General features: G+C 48.7%; 1 protein-coding gene across 2 annotated transcripts in view; it reads right to left on the minus strand.

The window, feature by feature from the left end:
* Positions 1-18,739, minus strand: part of LRIG1 (leucine rich repeats and immunoglobulin like domains 1) — a 110,257-nt gene that overhangs the window by 9,736 nt on the left and 81,782 nt on the right. For both annotated transcript variants that reach the window (XM_054594994.1, XM_054594995.1), the window contains exons 5-11: positions 17,498-17,641; positions 15,838-15,981; positions 13,485-13,628; positions 10,755-10,898; positions 8,600-8,680; positions 2,785-2,856; positions 1,935-2,006 (exon numbers count right to left, since the gene is read on the minus strand). In XM_054594994.1, the coding sequence (XP_054450969.1) occupies positions 1,935-2,006; positions 2,785-2,856; positions 8,600-8,680; positions 10,755-10,898; positions 13,485-13,628; positions 15,838-15,981; positions 17,498-17,641 (801 nt within the window). The remainder of the gene's footprint in view (positions 1-1,934; positions 2,007-2,784; positions 2,857-8,599; positions 8,681-10,754; positions 10,899-13,484; positions 13,629-15,837; positions 15,982-17,497; positions 17,642-18,739) is intronic.

Consider the following 18,739-nt stretch of genomic DNA (forward strand, 5'->3'; position numbering starts at 1 on the left):
CACCTCGAACAGACATCCAGACCTCAGAAACCACTGGGCACTCAGGGTTGAGAGAAAGCTTTCCTAAATAACAGGTTAGGACCAACAGGATAGACGGAGAGGAAAGGGAGCCAGACACTGACCCCTGACCTCCTATCCACACACACACACATCGCTTTAAAGACAAAGGCTGAGTTGAGAGACTAGACAAGGGCATGGCCAGCAACCCCTAGGCTGTGCAGACCACCAGGACTCTTCCCTCACCAACTAAAAGCACAGCCATGCCAACTTCCTCGGCTGCCACTGCCAGCCATCCCAACACTCTGCTGGCTTCCATCGTGCACTGTCATGATTCTAGCTCAAAGTGTGTTTCTAATCATCACATGTGGAAATTTACCCAGAGGGTGACTAAGCACACAGTACAACCTGTCTTGATTAGATGGGGGAAGAAAATGACCAAGTAGAATTAACTGTTTCTCCCATCAGAAGGCTGGGCCCGGGGCCAGCCACAGCTGGGTATGTGCAGTGGCTGATGGGAAAAACAGATAGAGGGCCAAGGTGGAGTCTCCAGAACCGCGCAGATGTGTGAGGGATTGGGGGAGTCCAAGCACCTGGAAGGGTCCAGTTAATCCCAACTAGAAACTGAAATTTTTAGGAGGCCAAAGGGAAAATCTTATCTACACGTTCTTCTCTCTTTTTTTCTCAAAATACCCTCTTCCCATTTCATTAGATCTTTTCAACTTACAACATTATATTTGAAAAGTTTCAAAAACAAAAACATTGAAAGAAATGCAACATAAACACGCATGTCCTCACCACTTAGATTTTACAATAAATGCTTTGCTATATGTGCTTTATCACCTATCTACCCATGTAGCCATCCTTGTAGGAACTCCTCATGACCCTTCTACAAAAGGGCATCTACTCAACAGACTGGAATCTCATAGCAAATAAAAGGTTCCACCTAGAGGAGTGTCACCAAGGACCTGCTTTTGCTTTGGTTTCCAACTACAGGGACTACACCTCCCTATTTCCCCATTCCTACTCCTACCCCCCATAATCTAAGGTCCACCAGGAGTGGCATCAGGAAAAAAGTCAGGGTGCAAAAGTGCCCACTCTTGGCCTTGCCATTCTGCCAGCAAACCTGAAGGGAACTAATATTATGGCTAGGACTTATGGCTGCAGGATTGGACTTATGTATAGGAAAAAGAAAGGAAACTTGGGTATCACCACCTGAATACCTAGACTAGTTCCTCTTCCACAGACAAGGACACAAGTAAGCTCTTCTAACCTTTGTCACCCAAGAGCTTACGGTGACAGTCTACACTGGCAGCACTACCACCATGAACTTGAAGGGGGCCTTCAAAAGAGATGTGGGCTGAGCACCACCTCCCTGTCCCACAGTCATGTGTGACCATGCCATAGATATGTCAGCCCTGCTCACAGCCTACCAAGCTCTTTAAAGTTCAAGTCCCTCTCAACATAGGCTCTTCATTTTATGCCAACTTCAAATGTGAAAACTTGTTGCTTACACAACTGAAGGGATGACTGTAGCTGTGTTCTGGAGCATTCACTGCATATCATTCAGAACAGCAGGAGTAAACCACAGCCTGCAGCTCACTCTGCAAACAAACTTACTGGCACACAGCTCACCCGACCGTTTATGTATTATCCATGGCTGCTTCCTGCTACAACAAGAGTTCTCAAGACAGAGACTCTATAGCTCACAAAGTTGAAAACATTTACAATGTGGTCGGTCCTTCAAGAAAAAGTGTGCTTACCCCTGATCCAGAATAAGCCTCCACAGGGAATATTTTTAAAAGACAATTTAACTTACACAGAGTGATAAATGATCACAATTATTACATAAGATGAGGCACAATCCAGTTAAGGCATTTCTTACTCTGAAATCCTCTACTCATGTTAATCAGGGCCCTGGAGTCCCAGGTACTTACAGCTCTTTGAGATTCTTCATCTTCACAAAGGCATCAAACTGGACAGATCTAATAGCATTCTCTCCAAGGTTCCTGCAAAAGAATACTCTTCACTTATGCAAAGAACTCTGGGCACCCTTCAAGTCAGCTCCGTGTTTGAGCTAAGAGGCTCAGGGATTTTTCAGGATAGCCGTGGTTTTGCAAATGAGCCATGGGTACTAGCCAGACCCCTGTGTCCTTCCATGCTTCCACTGTAAGTGGTTATCATTTCACATGTGTTGACATTAGCATATGGAATAACTCTGGAACTAAGCCAGCCTTAAGGGTGGCATCAAAGCAAGGTTAAGGCCTGCTCAACATGTCAACAGACAAACCTTTCCTAACAGAAGTCAAACTTGACTCAAGGACAAAATCAACTAAGAATCAAGTACTGGAGTCATCTGCCTCAGAACAACCACATAGGAGAAAATCGCCCAGCAAAGCCCAGTTAAGTACTCAGCATCATTAGGCTGTTCTGGTGGAAGTACAGGCTTGAGTCAGGACAAAATGCCCTCGCCGAAATGGGAAGGAGACCAGGGCCTGTGGAGGAGCCGATGCAAGGGTGAGGCAGGGCAGGAAAAGGAGTAGATTTCTCCAAACACCAATGGCATTAATTGGACACTCACTGACTGGCCCTATGTTCTGTAACTGTCCCTGGCACAGGCAAAATAGAGGCCAAAGTTGAAACTCACTTATAATGAGAAGGAAGCAGCTGGCGTTTCCATATTGCCTGTTTTCTCAGTTTACAGAGATGTGATTAAATTGCTAGCAGACATCCCTGGCCCAGCGTTTGGCAGGCCTGGGGTCAAGAGAGGTCTGGCAAGATACTCACAGGTGCTCCAAGCCTTCCAGCCCCGAGAACGCTCTCTTAGCTACGGACTTGATCTTGTTTCCAAACAGAGTCCTGCAGTTTCCAAACATCCAAAAATGGGGGGATGGGGGGAAGGGGGGGGGGGGGGAGAGACAAGGGAGGGTTAGAGAAAGAGAATACACAATTAGGGTAGTGCTATCTGATAAGTCTGTCCAATGAGAGGCAGGTGGAAATCTGACCTGCGCTGAGCTTATGGGTCTGAAAAACAGAGGCCTTCCCCTTTCTGAAATGAAATACTTTTATCTTTATTAGAATTTAACAGCGATGACAGGTTGGAATTGCACACACTGTCTTGCCTAAAAAGGCCCTTTTGCGATGTTAAGTGGAAATCAGCTGGTCCACCCCTGGCTCCCTCCCTCCAAGGACCACCCAAGGTGGGGGGTAGAAGTTCAGCCATGGCCTTGGAGGAGGGAGGGGGCTGGTCACTATGTCATTGAGAGGAAACAGAGTCAGAGAGGGGAAGAAAAACTCCAGAACCAAAAACCACCACCCACCTCTGAAAACTGCATTCTGGGATCAAAGTTCTCACAGGAGGCAAGAAGAAAGCAGGAGTCTGTCGAGATGACTCCCCAGCTCTCTGGGGCACCTAGAAAAGGCCCCTGAGGGCCTGAAGGGCCATGACACCGTGACCTCTTTAGCAAGAACCCAGACTGTCACTGATGCCAATGGGACCAAGCTCACTAACTCTCACGTAGACATGTTATCAAAGGTCAACTTCCTAGGTTATCTACTGCTTAGACCCCTGGATCAACCACGCAGAACAGAGGCTCCTGCTTCCAGGCAATTCCAATCTCAGCCTTAGCAGTAACTGTTGAGTTTTCTTAGGAACCAAAATCTGCGCCTGCCCAATATACAAGGAAGACACGAGTCTTCTTCCACTAGGCTGTGTAGGGCAGAGAAGAGGGTTTTTTTGGGCAGGGCGGGTTGGGCGTGGGCAGGGGTAGGGAGGTTGGGGAGGAGGGGAAGGCTAGCACCTAGAATATGCTGGACATTGGGAATGAAAAGAATCAAGTTTCAGTTTTTCCCTCCTCGTTAACAGGTATTCTGATAAGAGCCACCAAGGTGTTCCCTCCACCTCCTGTTAACACAAAAGTGTCTACCAATGGACACCCAAAGGGAATGCAGCAGACAGCTACATGGGCTCTGCAACTCTGACACACACTAGAATCATCTCCAGGGCTTGTTAAAAATGGACTGTTGGGAGTCAGTTCCTGGGCAATCTCAGAATCACCAGGTCTGGGACAGTGATTCCTAGGCAGCCCAAGCAGGTGGTTAGGGCAGAAAGCCAATGGTGAAAGACAGTCTGGTTCAGCCCCTCTTGCAGGATGGGGGAGACGGGGGTCCTCGTCCAGGATCTACTGAGAAGCAAGAGAAAGATTTCAACTAATGGCCAGCTCCACCTTCAGACCTGCATTAAGATTAGACCCACAAGAAAAACCAGCAAGCACAAGACCTGTTTGAATGGAGAAAGGAAAGGAAATATACCCTTGAAGAAATTGAAAGATGGCAGGGCACCCCCACAGGCCCTAGCTTCAACTTAACTTGCAAAGGGCCCGAGGCAAATACCGGGATGCTGCCTTGAGGAAGACAGGGTCAAATGTGGACTGAACCAGGCAGTGCCAGGAGCACTGGAGGAGGGGCTTTCTCAGCCTGCTCCCCAGGCACCACGAGCCCATGTGGGCTTCTGAGGGGCTTCCCGATGCCCCCACTTCATAAGGAACAGATTCTTCTCTCAGGGCCTCCACTTAAGCAGCCCCATCAGTAATTCTGAGTTCAGCCTTCAGACAAAGCCAGCTCTGTTCCCTGCCTATGGAGGTGAAGGGGAGCACGAAGGCCAAAGATCCTTTTGCCTTTTCTTTCTCTCGAAGGCAGTCTGCGTAGATGTGAAAACAATCTCATCTTGAATTTCTACAACCTCTCTCGATCTGAAGCTTTTATTTTAGAACAAATAAACCAAGCACATAGATACTGGTGGCCACCTACCCCCTACCCCCGCTTTCCCAGCAGACAGGACATAAACCCCACTCTCCGAGAGTGCTGCCCACCTCACATTACTCAGCTCCCCAGGCCGAGGCAGGTCCTACTAAATGTTCTGAACTGTAGTGAAATCTCCCATAAACTAGAGCCAGGAAAAAGCTGTGCTTTGTCTCATCCATTAAATATTAGTCACACTGACCTCTTTTACAGTGAGGGCAGGCTGTTATTTCTATGATGACAATAGCAGTAAAACAAATCATCAATTAGGCAGGGGCTAATCACCCTGGTGGTACATGAAAATAGGTCCTTACAGTTTCCCAGCAGACATCTGAGGGGTGCGGGCTAGGGCTCAGCTAGCAGACAGTGACGCCCCTGATACAGGCTGCTGAGTGGCAGAAGAGCTGGACTCTGAGCTAGTACGACGCTCATGCTGTCCCATGTGGCTGTGGGCCACTGAGACTTGGCTCCACCTGACCTGAGGCTCCTACAGAAGGTACAGCTGGCCAGTTTCCCTGTATTACCAACTCAGAGCAGAGAGTCACCAGGGGAAGTCACCCATCAAATCCTCTCATGCATCTCCCAGCCAACCCAACCAAGGGCTCCCAAAGGTCTTTGGGCTCTTTCTGAAACAATCCCGCAGACCCTGGGAGGTGGGGGAGGGGGGAATGCTCACGTGGTACCTGTGATGTTTGAGAACAGCCCCTTGCCCCACAACTTGTCAACAGTGAATACTGTTCTGTGAAGATTGGGAGATCTCCCTCAACCCCCAACCAGGGGCAGCACCTAGCAGGGCCGACTCCACCCTGCACAAATCAAGAAGCTTGGCCCCATAATCCAATGCTCCATATTGTCCTCAAAACTACCACTCACACATGCTACCCACCCCTGTGTACTTCCCAGGGAATGCCATGGAGAGAGCTGGACCCATGGGGAAGGCCCTTGCATCACCCACTGCACCCAAGAAACTGAGTGCTCCTAGACTGTGCTCCAGAAATCCTCCCTTCCCTCTCTACATCCTAGGACACTGCAGGCCCCCAACAGGCTCCACAGATATTTAGAAAGGGAGGCATGAGGTTAGTGAGTATAATGATCACAAATAACAAGGGAGAAGGAGCTCTAGGAACACGCTTGCCTTGCCAGGGGCTCCAGTCTGAAGAGCCATCTTAACTGGCTGTTCAACAGCTGCAGACCTTACAGGCAGGGCCACATCCACCCAATCTTCAGAGGCTGAAGCCTTTTATGGCTCTGCTGCTCACTGTTCCTTTTCTGGGAAACATTTTATTTTAGGTCTGGCCTTTAGCATGGTAGGAGGGACCCCAGGTCCTTGAATAACTGAGTGAATGCCACAGAGTTCCTACCCTCCCATTCTAAGGTAGATCCCCTAAACATCATCCCTCAGGTGCTTCAGAGGTAGCCCCACACCAGGTCCACAGGTCTCGGCACTGACTGCAGCCCACATAGGTCAGAGCCATTCTCTATGTCAACATGCTCCTCACTTCTAATGGACCCCAACAGACTGCCACCAGGCCACTCAGATGATGCAATGTGGTGTTGTTCACAGCCACGTCTCCTAGCTGTGGCGATGCCTTAGAGCTTCCAGGCAGTGCTCTAAGTGGTGAACAGATCAAAGCACTCCTTCCTTCCCCCTCCTCCCCTCCCCTCCCACAATGCTTACTCCAAACCTTCCATATACAGCGACAGTGGCCTTTAATGAGAACTGGGCACCAGGATCACAGAGAAGCATTTGCTTTCCTTTTCCCCACTTAACTTGGAAGATCTCGCGCACCCTCACAGTGGATGGAAGGGTGCCACGTACCCTACATGCTATCATGCAGCTGCAACCACCCCCAATGACGTCAGCCTTACTTCATCTTCCCATTCCCAGCCAGGCCAGGTGACTGGGAATCCAAATAAGAGGCATCGCATCATGGTTTTTAAATTCAGGAGTAGGGTTCTTTTTTTGTTTTCTTGCAACATAACTACAATACATCCCACCTAAGTAACTGACTGCATATATTTAATCATACGGAACAATTATTGTTACTATCTCAATTTCCCCCAATTATGTGTCTCTCTCTCTTTTTCCATGCACCACCCCACAAAAGGCACAAAGCCCCCAGCACCAAGATGTTAATCAGTGGGGCTGGGTCAGGGGAGGCTGGAGAGACTGTTTTAAAAAGTTCTCTGGAGTCTCAGCAGCAGGTCAGTGTGGAACCCACTGCTTTGGGGATCCCTTGTCAAAAAGCACATTGCAAGTGAGGAACAGAGGGGTTTTAGACAGAACTGTGGGACCTGGTCCAGCAGAGTGAAGTACAAGAAAACACTGGGAACGACAGCAGGCAGTCTGGTGAGGAAGGCGGTCCAGGCTGTGAACATAGCCTGGTTTATCCAGAGCCAGAAGCCCTGGAGCACCAGCCACACCTCACATGGGAGGAAGAGCCTCCTGGAAGCCATGACACCCACCGATGGCTCCGGTTGCTCTGGAGGGACATGCCTTGCAAGGACGTGATGGTGCCAGCCTGTCCAACCCACACCTCTGTCAGTTACAGCTGGGGCTCTCACAGTGAGGCCTGTGCCAAGTGGCTGGCTGGGTGCCCCTACCAGCTGCCAAATTCCCAGCTTGGGGCTCCTCTGCCCCACTCACTATGCTGTCCTGGGAAAACGGGTCAGGAGGTGGGGAGGAGTGAGCATTTTTTCAGGGAAGAAAAAGAAGACAGGCATTTTTGACATACTGTCAGAATACAGGATACTCATGAGGCACAATCCTCAGAGATCCCAAACAGCTTTTTACTCAGAACTCAAGAATACAAAAGATATGAAAACCTCATTTTCAAAACAAATCAGAAATGGTGGCTATACAGACTCTTGTCCCTATAGGCTTTCCCTAGGGCCCTGCACTACTGCTTCCAAATGTTTACACTCCACCTGGCTTGCTGTCAGGGATGGGACAGGAGCGGTGGCCGTCTCCTCTGTCTCATCCTGCTCCAAATCCTCCCTCTGAGAGGTAGTGAACACTCGTAACTGTTCCAATCCCCTCTCCTGAGTGTTGCTTGGGCAGCATCTGCAGAAAGTGCTGGTGAGACGCAGAGAAAGGGCGGGACAAGGGAGATCCCAAGATTTGTGGCCACACAGGCAAATTCTGACCCTGCCACCTACCAGCCGTGTGGTCTTGGGCAAAATCCCTTTGGCTCTGTTTCCTCAACTAAAAAAGGTTGCGTAACAGCCTGCCCTCATAAGACTGTTCTATATAACATGTGTGCCTCAGAGAGTAACTGGCAAATTCTAAGAACTTAGAAAAACAAAACAAAAACACCAGACATTTTGAATAAAAAATAGCTACTATATTATCTGTAGTAAATGACTGTTCCTGTTTAAAATTATGATCTATGACAAAAACACCAAGTGAAGACTCACAACATTCAAGAGGTCCTCAGCTTTAGATATTTCACAATTTCTAGAAACTGAGCAAGAGGGCAAGACTCTTTTTTGCAAAGAACAACAAAAAATTCGATTGTTTTCACATGAGTCATAAATGAAGTGGGAGAGAAGTTCCAACAGGCCCCTAGACACCAGGTCTTTAGCCCTAAAGAATTAATGCCCTGGGCGGTAATGAGACCACTGGCCAGAGAGAGGCTGGGATGTCTCCCACTCCCTTATTCAGATTTTTCTTCCCAAACAAAAGAAGATAAATGCCAGCCAGCTCCCCTCTAGCTGGGCTCAGAACAAAAGAGACATGAGGGGAGCCAAGAACCGTCTTCACATGCGGGAGCTCCCAGGACTTCAAACGGGAAGTACTCACAGCTTGTTGAGGCTGTCAAGTCCCATGAAAGCGCCACTGGTATCTTCTATTGTGCCTGAAATTTCATTATGGTCCAGATCCCTGGGGAGAAGACAGAACGACAGCTCACCATCCAGCTCTCAACTCATTCTTCAACATGAGTGGAGGACAAACTGACACCCAAACTGCCACTTTGAAGCCGAAACATTGAGGAACATTCTAGGTGCCCAGCTGTGACATACAGTCAAGACAAGCATGATCACTGAGCTGCAGGAAGCCCAGGTTTGTACCCCACATGGTGCAGCCTGGCTTTCTCAACCTTCCCACACAGCTGGCACACTCTTTGAGCAAGCAGCTTCCCAAGCTCTGTGCACTGCTCCAGAGTCAGCAGAGGCCAAGGCTAAGGAAGGACAGTGTGCAAACAGCACACGAGAAAGCCTTGTTTGTATTCCACCCCAGAGAGCAGATGCCTAACCACTGGCATCGAGAACCAGACCACGCTTTTCTGGATTTGACCAAGCAACTGCAAAGAGCACATGGAGGAAAGTGAAGAAAGAGGCCTGGGCATAGCACTCTTCCAGGGGCCGCCTCCATGCTGGCAAGTGGGTTTGGAGCCCAGAGCCCTGTCTTTTCACAGGGCCTGCACAGGCCCTGACTCTGAGCCAGCGACGACATCTGGGCGCTGAGTCAGACTTGTGACCCATTTTCCGGGATGAGAGAATGAGGCCAACTTCTCAGCCCAGCTCCTCCAACAATGCAAATCACAAGGCCAATGATTCAGCTTCCTCCCCCAGCTTCTAAAGGTAAGTCACGGCCTGAGGCCGGAAGTACCCCCCGGAAACCAGGTCCCCATCTGCCAGATGGTCAGCCCTCCCCAACTCTCCATAAGGTTCTTAGTACCTACACCCTCTTCTTCCAAGCCCTTGCAGATGCGGGCCGGGAACAGAGAGGATGCTGGACTTAGCTCCCCATGAGCCTTTGGAAGGACTTCACAGTGCCAGCAGGGAGGGGGACCACAACGTAAAATGCTTATTCTGACTTTTATTTTACATTAGGAAGCTCAAAGAGCTGAGATTCTGCTGCTGCAAGAGACTTCAATGGGGTTCCTCCCTATTACCTACAAGTTGAAAAACTGGGACCTGGGGCTGCGGCTTTGTGTGCCTGTCTACCCGCTCCCAGCCCTAGCTGCCAAATCTTTTTTCTTCTTTCTGGACCACTCAGTCAGAATGTTCTTAGCCTTGTTATTAAGGTCTTGCAAGGGCTCAAGGCTGACCTCAGTACAAAAAGAGATAGATTGAAATAATAATAGCCTTGAATAGCCTGGCATCTGGACTGCTTCACAAGCCCCAACAATGGCTCAGAATCGAAGCCCACCCTGTCCTCTTCCAGGTGCAAGTGTAAACGCTTCCCCCCACTCCCCGACACAGGAACAGGCCCTCTTTCTGCAGTGAGCTGGGCTGGGCTGGGCTGGAAGGAGTCCTCAGAACCCACCACCACAGTTGAAACCATAGCCCCGGCCTTTGGGGACTTTATGCTGATAGTTGCCTGAAATTTCTCCTGTAGTCAACTAAAAAGTTTTAAGTCCCAGAAAAGGATCCTGTAGCAACTTCTGGCAACTCTACCTAATTAGAAGTTTAGAGAGAAATAACATTCTTGTCTCCATTTAGGCTGAAGGAAAAACACAGGACCCCCTAATTCCCTCTCTTGGAAATGGGGCCTCCTGGACAGAAGGTCCCCAGAGATGAACCTCAGCCTTCCTTAGGTCTGGGCTGAAAGCATTCAGGACCTAAAATCGAAGTGGGAGAGGGAGGACTTGAGATCGAAAGACTGACCACACAGCCACCGTCCTGGAGACTGCTCCAGCATTCAGCAGGGCAAGCTTCTCCCAACCACAGGGTCCCCGCGTCCCGCACGTGACTGTGGGAATTAGCACTCATTAACCTTGAGTCATCATCACTCCATAAGCACCACCCTGGGGAAGGGAGGGGCATTCTTTTTGCTCAACCAGTTCTTTTTTGGTCGATAATATAAAAGTGTGTGACTGCACACATAACAGGTCAGGACCCAATTCTGATTGGCAGCCAATGAAAGGGACTGCAACAAAGCAGCTGGCTGGCCTATCCTGCCTCCCAGCCAGGGCCCCCTCATTCTATCAACCCCACAGTGAAAGACGTACAAGACGCGCAGGTTTTTCAGTCCCTTGAAGGCACCTTCTGCAATGTGGCTGATGGAATTGTGGCTGAGACGTAGGATGCTTAAGCTACTGAGGTCAGCCAGGCTCTCCTCATCCAGCCGGGTGAGATTGTTGTAGGACAGAATCCTGAGAAAGGGAAGAAGAAAGCAAATGTCACCATCAGGTTGCATGGGGTTGCCTTCTTTTCTCTTGAACAGCAAGCTACAGCCAGGTGGGTCTCAGCAGGATGGAACACACACAAAAATCCTGAGGGCAAGAGTGGTCAGGCAGCTGGAAACCTATCAGGACTGTGACTGCTGGAATGTTCCTGGAGACCAGGTGTGTAAAACTGTGAGAACTACATGAGGACACGCAACTGAAGGATGCTCAAGGTTCCAACCACTTCATGCCAGCACCTATGGCCTGTCCTGATCCAGGCTATGAAGGACCTTTCCCATCGGGGGCCTGAGTCTCTAGACAGGACCCCAGGGCGTGCCCACAGTGAGCAGGGTGGCCCAGTTAGGCTCTCTACATCGACCAGCAGAGGGCACCACTAGTCACCAAGTGGAACAAGCCTTCCTCATAGCACTTCACACTCTTCGTGGGCACCCCGCATGGCATCAGAGTCTCCTGTCCAGACTTCCAGGATGACAACACCCCTACCGCCCGCCCGCTGTAAGCAGGACACCTTCCCTGAGCATCAAAATCAACACTTCCTTCCTTTGGAACGCCTCCTGCTCCTCTGACATGGTCCTACTTGGGTTGGTTACTTGGCATGTGAGGTCATCTATTGTGGAAAAATGGGAAATTTGGTCTGGGGCAGGAACATAGAAATTAAGTTCAGAGAATATTAAGACATTTTTAAAGGCAGCAGGGAGTAACATTCTTTTCCTCCTGGAGAAATAAGCCATGGTGTCTGTCAGTTGCAAAGACCTGGCAGAAGATCAAAATTACATCCTCACCTGCAATTAAAGAATTTAGCTGAAAGGAGGGGCAGGAACACGCTGGCAAGCAGTCCTGAACTGGGGCCTGAGGTTCCCTGGGTGTTGGGCAAACTGCCAGGCTGCTGAGGGCACACTGCTGTGACCTCCTCTGCCCCTTCTAAAGAGCACAGAAGACAGCGTTTCTTCCTGAGGCAGCACTGGCCCTTCGCCACTGCTGCCTCAACCCCAGGGCTCACACCCCCTCCAGCAATTCCATGGACTGTCCTTCACCTTAGCAGTTGGACTGGCTCAGGTCTGCGGGACTTAGAAGACCCCTCCTGCTTCCCGGGCTCCTATGCCTGGATGAGAGAGAGCTGTGGGTCCTGGGAGTTCCTGAGTGGGGTCACAGCCTGAGCAAACAGCCTGTTAGGAGTCACCCAATGCCCCAACAGAATACTATGCAGCAACACTGCTGTGAAAGGTTCCAAACTAAACCCAAAGGGTTAACACTCACATGCACACTCACAGAATCTAAGGAAAGTGAAAGGGAAAAGAAAAGAGGCAGGACCATTGATTGTTGCTATAGGGAATGATGGATTCACTGAAATATAAAGTCCAGGTCAGTGCAGGGTATGTGAGGGAGGGAAGCGGGAGGGAAGGACATGGAAGCCCAGAGGAAAACACCAGCTGCAAGACTCAACAGTACGTTTAAACATCACCCTAAATTTGCCTGGTGAGGTCAAGAGAGACCAGACACACAGAGGATTGGCACTCATAACTATTATTTGCTTCAGTGAGTGAATCTTTTCCTACAGTCAAGCCTAGAAAAAAAGAAAACCCACCAAACCCTTTTTAAAAAAATAAAGAAACATACTGGACTAAACTAGAATTGAGAAACCTTGAATGTATTAAACTGAAATAACAAACACAATGAAAATCCACTTTCTTTCTCCAAAACAACCAATCTTCCAGACATGGGGCATGAACAAAGGGACATGGATATGTCCACTGGGTCTTTGGCAATGCTGCTGCCATCACTAGTCACTGACTCTGACATGGCAGCCAGCCCTGCCCAGAGAAAGTCCATCACTGTTGCTCTCAGGGACCTTGGACACCAGCTCAGGAGGACCCAGTCCCAGCTGAGGCCCATCTGGGTGTGTCCCAAAGGGATGAGGGGCTATCTATCTAAGTGGAGTGTGAGCGATCATATCAGCACAGGAGCCTCACCACCAGGCCAAGGGAACACCGGGTGGGGAACAGGGAGGGGCCACTGCGGCAACTGTCTAAGGGCAGAGAGGCAGACTGCAAGTCTGTGTGCATCTCCCACTGTTGGCGTGTCACCATCTCCCAAGTTCACTGTCCCTTCTGTGTTTGAGCCCAAATAATCCCTTCACTAAAAAAGTCCACGTTGCTTGTAGCCTTTAACGTCAACAGCTCTCAAAACAGCTGCAAAGAGAACAAGGCTGCAGGCTGTCCTGAAACACCAGAGGACTCTTTTCCAGGGCCTTTCTCCAAGCCCAAGGGCTACCCCTAGGGGATGCAGAGAGGAGTCAAGAGGGGATCAGGAAGGAGTCAAGCTCGAATCACTGAGGTCTGCCGGGCCTCAGGGTCTTGCTCCAGGCCTGGTGGCTGGGTCCTGGCCTCCCTCCAGAATAGGTAGTGCCTGCCTGTAAGCCCTCCCCACCTGAGCACCTGCCAGTCTACCATGCTGAGGGATAGACCAGGCCTCAAGCTCCCTGGGCTCTTGAGGATCCCCTGCAGGCAGTGTCTCTGCATGGCATGGCACAGAGCAAAGCGGCACAAAACTCACAGCTCATGTAGTTTCTGGCAGAAGCTCCAGCCGTCCCGGCTAATACGGGAGATGGAGTTGTTGCTGAGGTGCAGCTGGTGCAGGGCCGTGAGGCCGTAGAGCGAGCCGCTGTTCACTTCTGCCAGGCTGTTGTACTCCAGGTGCCTGCAATGATAGCCACACGCAGGATGAAGGTGGAAGGTCCTCTGGTTATCATTCACCCACTGCACAGGCAGCAATGAGCTGGCACCAAGGATCAAACATCAAAGATCCACTGGCCGGCACCAAGGATCTAACAACAGTGCATGAAAAAAATCGTGTGTGCACACGCGCGCACAGGGGTAGGACAGGATAGGCAAACCAAAACAGACGGTAGTGAGTGTCCAGGCCAACTTAGAGAGCTCAGAAGGCAACAAGGGGAAGCTTCGTCTTCAGCTGAACACAAAGTGAACCAAGCATACACGTGGGCAGAGGAGTTGCAGGCAGAAAGCAGAGCCCATGAAAGAAAAAGAAAAAAGAGCAGGAGGTGGCTTTCGTTATCATCCCCATTTTGCAGATGAGAAAACTGAGGCTGAGATTCCATAGACAACAAGAAACTAGGGCCAGAATTCAAACCCAGGTTTAGCTAACCACATTTGGACTCTGGACCACTGCACCAAGAGACATGGCTTTAGCTCCAGGGCCAGACCACTTAGACTTAAATCCCAATTTTGCTACTCTGTGGGTTGAATGAAGCTGAACATGTAGAAAATGGAGATATCCAAGAGTATTAACTTCATGGGGCTGTTATGAGAAGGAAATAAGAAAATAAATGGCAGACTTTCATCACAGTGCTGAGAACCTGGCTCCCACCAACTGCTTTACATAAAATCATTGCTACCTGGCTTCTTGACCCTGCACACCTGGCTGGGGATGGCTCCAATCTCAAGAATGAAAGTTAGTCATTCAAATACGGCCCACATTCAGTACTACAAGGACTTTGGGCAACCACATTTTGCTGTTATCCATCTCACTTTCTGCTGCTGCACAAAAAGCAAGCACTAAATTTATAACTAACCTCTAAGGCAACTAATCACCTCCAATTTGTATGAATTTGTTAAACATAAAAAGTATATGGTATATGCTAACTGCATTTTCTTCTGCAAATTCTCTTTTTATCTCAGCCCACCCAGCACGTGACCATTTAGATTTAAAAGTCTAAAATGACAGTTTTCAGGATGTCAAGTAAAAGTGTTCTTAAATATGTAAAAACAGGTATAGCCAATCAGAGGGGCATACTAAAGAGAGGGAGCAAAACCATAGTGCTAATGCCCTCACTTGTGTGTGTGTGTGTGTGAGAGAGAGAGAGAGAGAGAGAGAGAGAGGCGGGTGGGGGGAAAGCATGGTCATTGAGACACAGCAGAGAGAGTTGATGGACTGGGAGCTAGAATTTTTGTGTTTTGTTTCAGTTGCAAAGGTAACAAAAGATAAATACAGTGACATCACTTATAGAGACTGGAAGGGATCAGAGTGAGTGTCTTGAATAAGTTAAATCACTGACCTTAAAGCAAGAAATCTCAAGTTGATGAATCAAGATAGTGGTATAAGTGTATTAACTACAAACAGAAAACACAAGAAGAGGAATGAGAAGTGACTGCCTCTTGGAAGCAAACTGGGGGAAGAGGGACAGCAGGGGGGGAGGGCGGGCAACCACTGCTTTTCCTCACAATCTAAGTACATTTATAACTGCGGGTAGAGTTTACTTTGGATTAATAAAGAAATTTAAATATTTGAAAGTAGATGAACAACTGCCTTTTTTGCCCTTCTCTGTGCATCCTTGCTGTTTTGTGGCACTCTGGTGGGCAGGCAAGTTCTGCAATGCGAACTGCTGCTCCCTAGATAAAGGGGACATGTGTGCCAATGTTCTGATTAATTCACCAAGCATAAATAAATCTCCCAGGATGAACTACACATTTTTGGCCCACCTGCACATCAAGACTGTCAAACTCCTAATGGGAGAGAGGGAACCTCCGTTGGGGCGCGGGCCAGATGAGCTGTGGGAAGGGTGTCTGCTTCACAGTCCATGAAATGCAGGGATGGAAGAAAGAGCACCCCCCACAAAATGGCTCCCTCTTCCATCTTCACTAACTAACTTACCCCACCGAATCCACCATAACTTCCCATAAGAGGTTTTCCCAACCTTCAAGGAAAAGGCTCTTATATGGAAAAGTCCCCAAAGACACTGAGTTAGGCCCAGCTGAAGTCCAAAGGGCAGGGGCTGGCTTGGACTGAGGTCCTAAGTAATCCCTGGGGTGGGGGGCTTGATGAGCACATATGTGTGCCTCCAAGAGACCACATGCAAATCCTCGGTGCCCAAACCCAGCCCTGCACTCACAGCACGTGCATCTTGGACAACCCCCAGAAGGCTCCATCCGTCAGCTTGCTTATGTTGTTTCGCTGAAGCTTCAGCACCTCCAAACTGTCAAGTCCCTGGAATGTCAGGCCCTCGATCAGCCGGATCCGATTCCGATTAAGGTCCCTAAAGATAAAAAGTCGGTGGGTTCAGAGCGTCTACACACACACCTCACCTACAACCATTCCCACGCAGTCCCTACTGGGTTTCCAAGGCAGCAGGGAAAATCCCAGTGAGGAGGTCCCAGTGGAGCTGGCCATGCAGCAAGACCCCACCAAGCAGGCCCCAGCACTGACCGGGATGTGCCTAATGAATTAAAGAGGAGTAGAGAGCTCCTGAGCAAGTAAGCATGCCCATTTCCTCCCGGAGACCCATGACTCTGCAGTGAGGAGGTGGGTATGACTCAGGATGTGGATGTCTGAGGTAAGCTGTCTCTTAGCTCAGCAACAGAAATCCACACCAGATGCCTCAGCCCAGGAAAATCTAACCACTGGGTATCAGATGGCAATGGCACTTTCCACTTGCAGCATTAATAGGATCTCCACTTCACGGAGAGGAGTAACTGCCTTCAAGGGTGGGGGAGACCTAGACAAACCACGAAGCACACACATTTTGGCTTCTAGCCCTGTGTGATAAAACTTCAGTTAACCAAAAGATTTCAGGAATCTGGGTGGTCTGGATCCATTAATAATGCTGGAGGAAGGGGCAGGGAACACAGGGCTAATCACAAAGCCCTTGGTTTTAACCAAATACTTCCACAGTGCCTCATGGCCCTGCCTTCCACAAACTTCCTGAGCATGAAGAGCCCAGGACGCAGAGAGCAAAAGCTGGACCGCCAAGTGGGCTGCATGTGTGAAGCACAGGCAGAGACAGCACTGGCCCTGAACAACTGTTTTTTTCTGTTTAAACCAAATCTCCAATAGTGGCTTATTTTCCTGAGATGCAAACTTCTGCTACGAAGATACAGAAAAAAACTAAAACAAAAACAGGGAACAAATACTCCATCAGATTCTGAAAATAGATTTTTTTTTAATCCAAACCTTGTGCCATTACTGGAGGGTACTCAACCTTGGTCACCAAAAAACTAAACAAAGAAATCCTTTCTTTAAAAAAACAATAAATCAACAAATTTATAAGATGTAGGAGATGAAGACAATGGCCCATCTCTTGCTTACTACTACATCTGGCTACACTAACTTCCTCTCAAGCTGTTCAAGAAGCGTTGGACACCACAGTGTTCATGGCAGACTTTATAGCTCCTTTAGAAAGAAGACAAAGAAACTTGAAGAGCAATAAAGAACCCAACCACACAGCCAAAGCCTAAGCCTAAACCTAAGCCTTAGCCAGGTTCAGCTAACTAGCGGGATTCCACATTTCATTCTGGAAAGTGCCAACAAGGACAAGCATATATTTCCTCAGTGGATCTTTTTCTCAGCAACCTGAGATGACAGCCCACCGGCACCAGACCCAACTTCTAATTTGCTTTTATTAGGTGTTGTTATAGGGTCATTAATGATCGTTTATGCAGGGCTTGACTGAGGAGGAATGAGGACGGAGCTGCATTTGGTACAGGGTCCTTGGGGAAATTTGGTCTCCATAAAGTTTGGCTAACCTTAATTAACATGCAGGTTTCTATACTCACAGCTGTGTCAACCTAGGTAACTTGAATGCTTTAACAGGAAGCTGGGTGATCCTGTTTTTGCTCAGGCGAAGCGTTAGCAGTGACCGTGAAAGGCCATCAAATGCTCCTGACTCCAGGGTGCTGATCCGGTTGCTGGCCAGGTTGCTGGAACGATTCAGGAGAGAAAATGTAGTGGTCAGTAGGAGGCCTTCCTTGTTCTGTTATAGACACCAGATGTGGCCAAGTTGGGAAAATAAGCCAGAACACACCCAGGGACATAGATTTCCAATGAGACATTTGTCATCCCGAGGCTGTAAAGCCCATCTTCACTTTAGATGGGGGAAGTCAGGGAAACACAGGTTTCAGGACTGTCTACTTCAGACCTGCACAGAAGCCTTGTTTCAGCCTAGAGCACACTGTGCTTGTGGCCAGTGGGTGACCCAGGAGGATGAGAGAGAAAGTCAGTTCCTCCACCCCAAGCCATCCCTACACACCAGCCCTGCTGGGTGGTGCCCACCTCCAGAGTCACCTACAGGATTCCTTCTCAGCACCCGTCACTCAAAGATTAGGGCTCAACGTTGGTAAGTAAAGCTCTAGGATGCAGAAAAACAATTTCAAGGCAAGATAGGAGTAGATGTTGTAATTTGGGGAAACAGCTTTTAATTTTGAAGTGGATCTCACTGTACAGCTTATGTAATAAATGTGCATAAACCAATTCTTTGTATTAACTGTAAATGTATCAATGAAAACTCTCTAAAGAGACTTGCACAGAGTCCCTTTAGAAAATAAGCAATATTTCAATGGGAACTCCACTTACAAGATTATGCAAGTAAGGGTACCTCCGCTCAAAACACACTGCAAGTACAGAGCTCAGATCTGTGCATTCTGTTATGCATCAATGATATAGAGTAATAAAAAAGAGAAAAAAAGACAGAAAAGGCAGGAACACTATGACAGGCCTATGAGAAGCTACCCCAAGACCTCTCTTCTTCCCCAAACAAATGCTGTTTTTTATGGCTTAAGCAAAAAGGGAGAAAGAAGAGAGAATTTTTTACAAAAGAGAGGGGAGGGGAATAAGGCATTTTCCATCTCTCCATCAGGCAGCGGCCCAGGACAGGGCACATGAGGATTCTTTGCAAATAGGGCTGGACTGTTTGTTCTTAACACTCCAGATTAAAGTAGAACAGTCTGTGTAATGAAGATATACTGGGTCATATCTGCCAAAATAGAAAGTCCCTCCTGCTCTCATGCAGAGAGAGAAGG

This window comes from Pteronotus mesoamericanus, unplaced genomic scaffold, assembly GCF_021234165.1.
Source record: "Pteronotus mesoamericanus isolate MK-2021 breed Mesoamerican mustached bat unplaced genomic scaffold, CSHL_Meso_final scaffold_54, whole genome shotgun sequence".
In the NCBI taxonomy this organism is placed as follows: domain Eukaryota; kingdom Metazoa; phylum Chordata; class Mammalia; order Chiroptera; family Mormoopidae; genus Pteronotus; species Pteronotus mesoamericanus.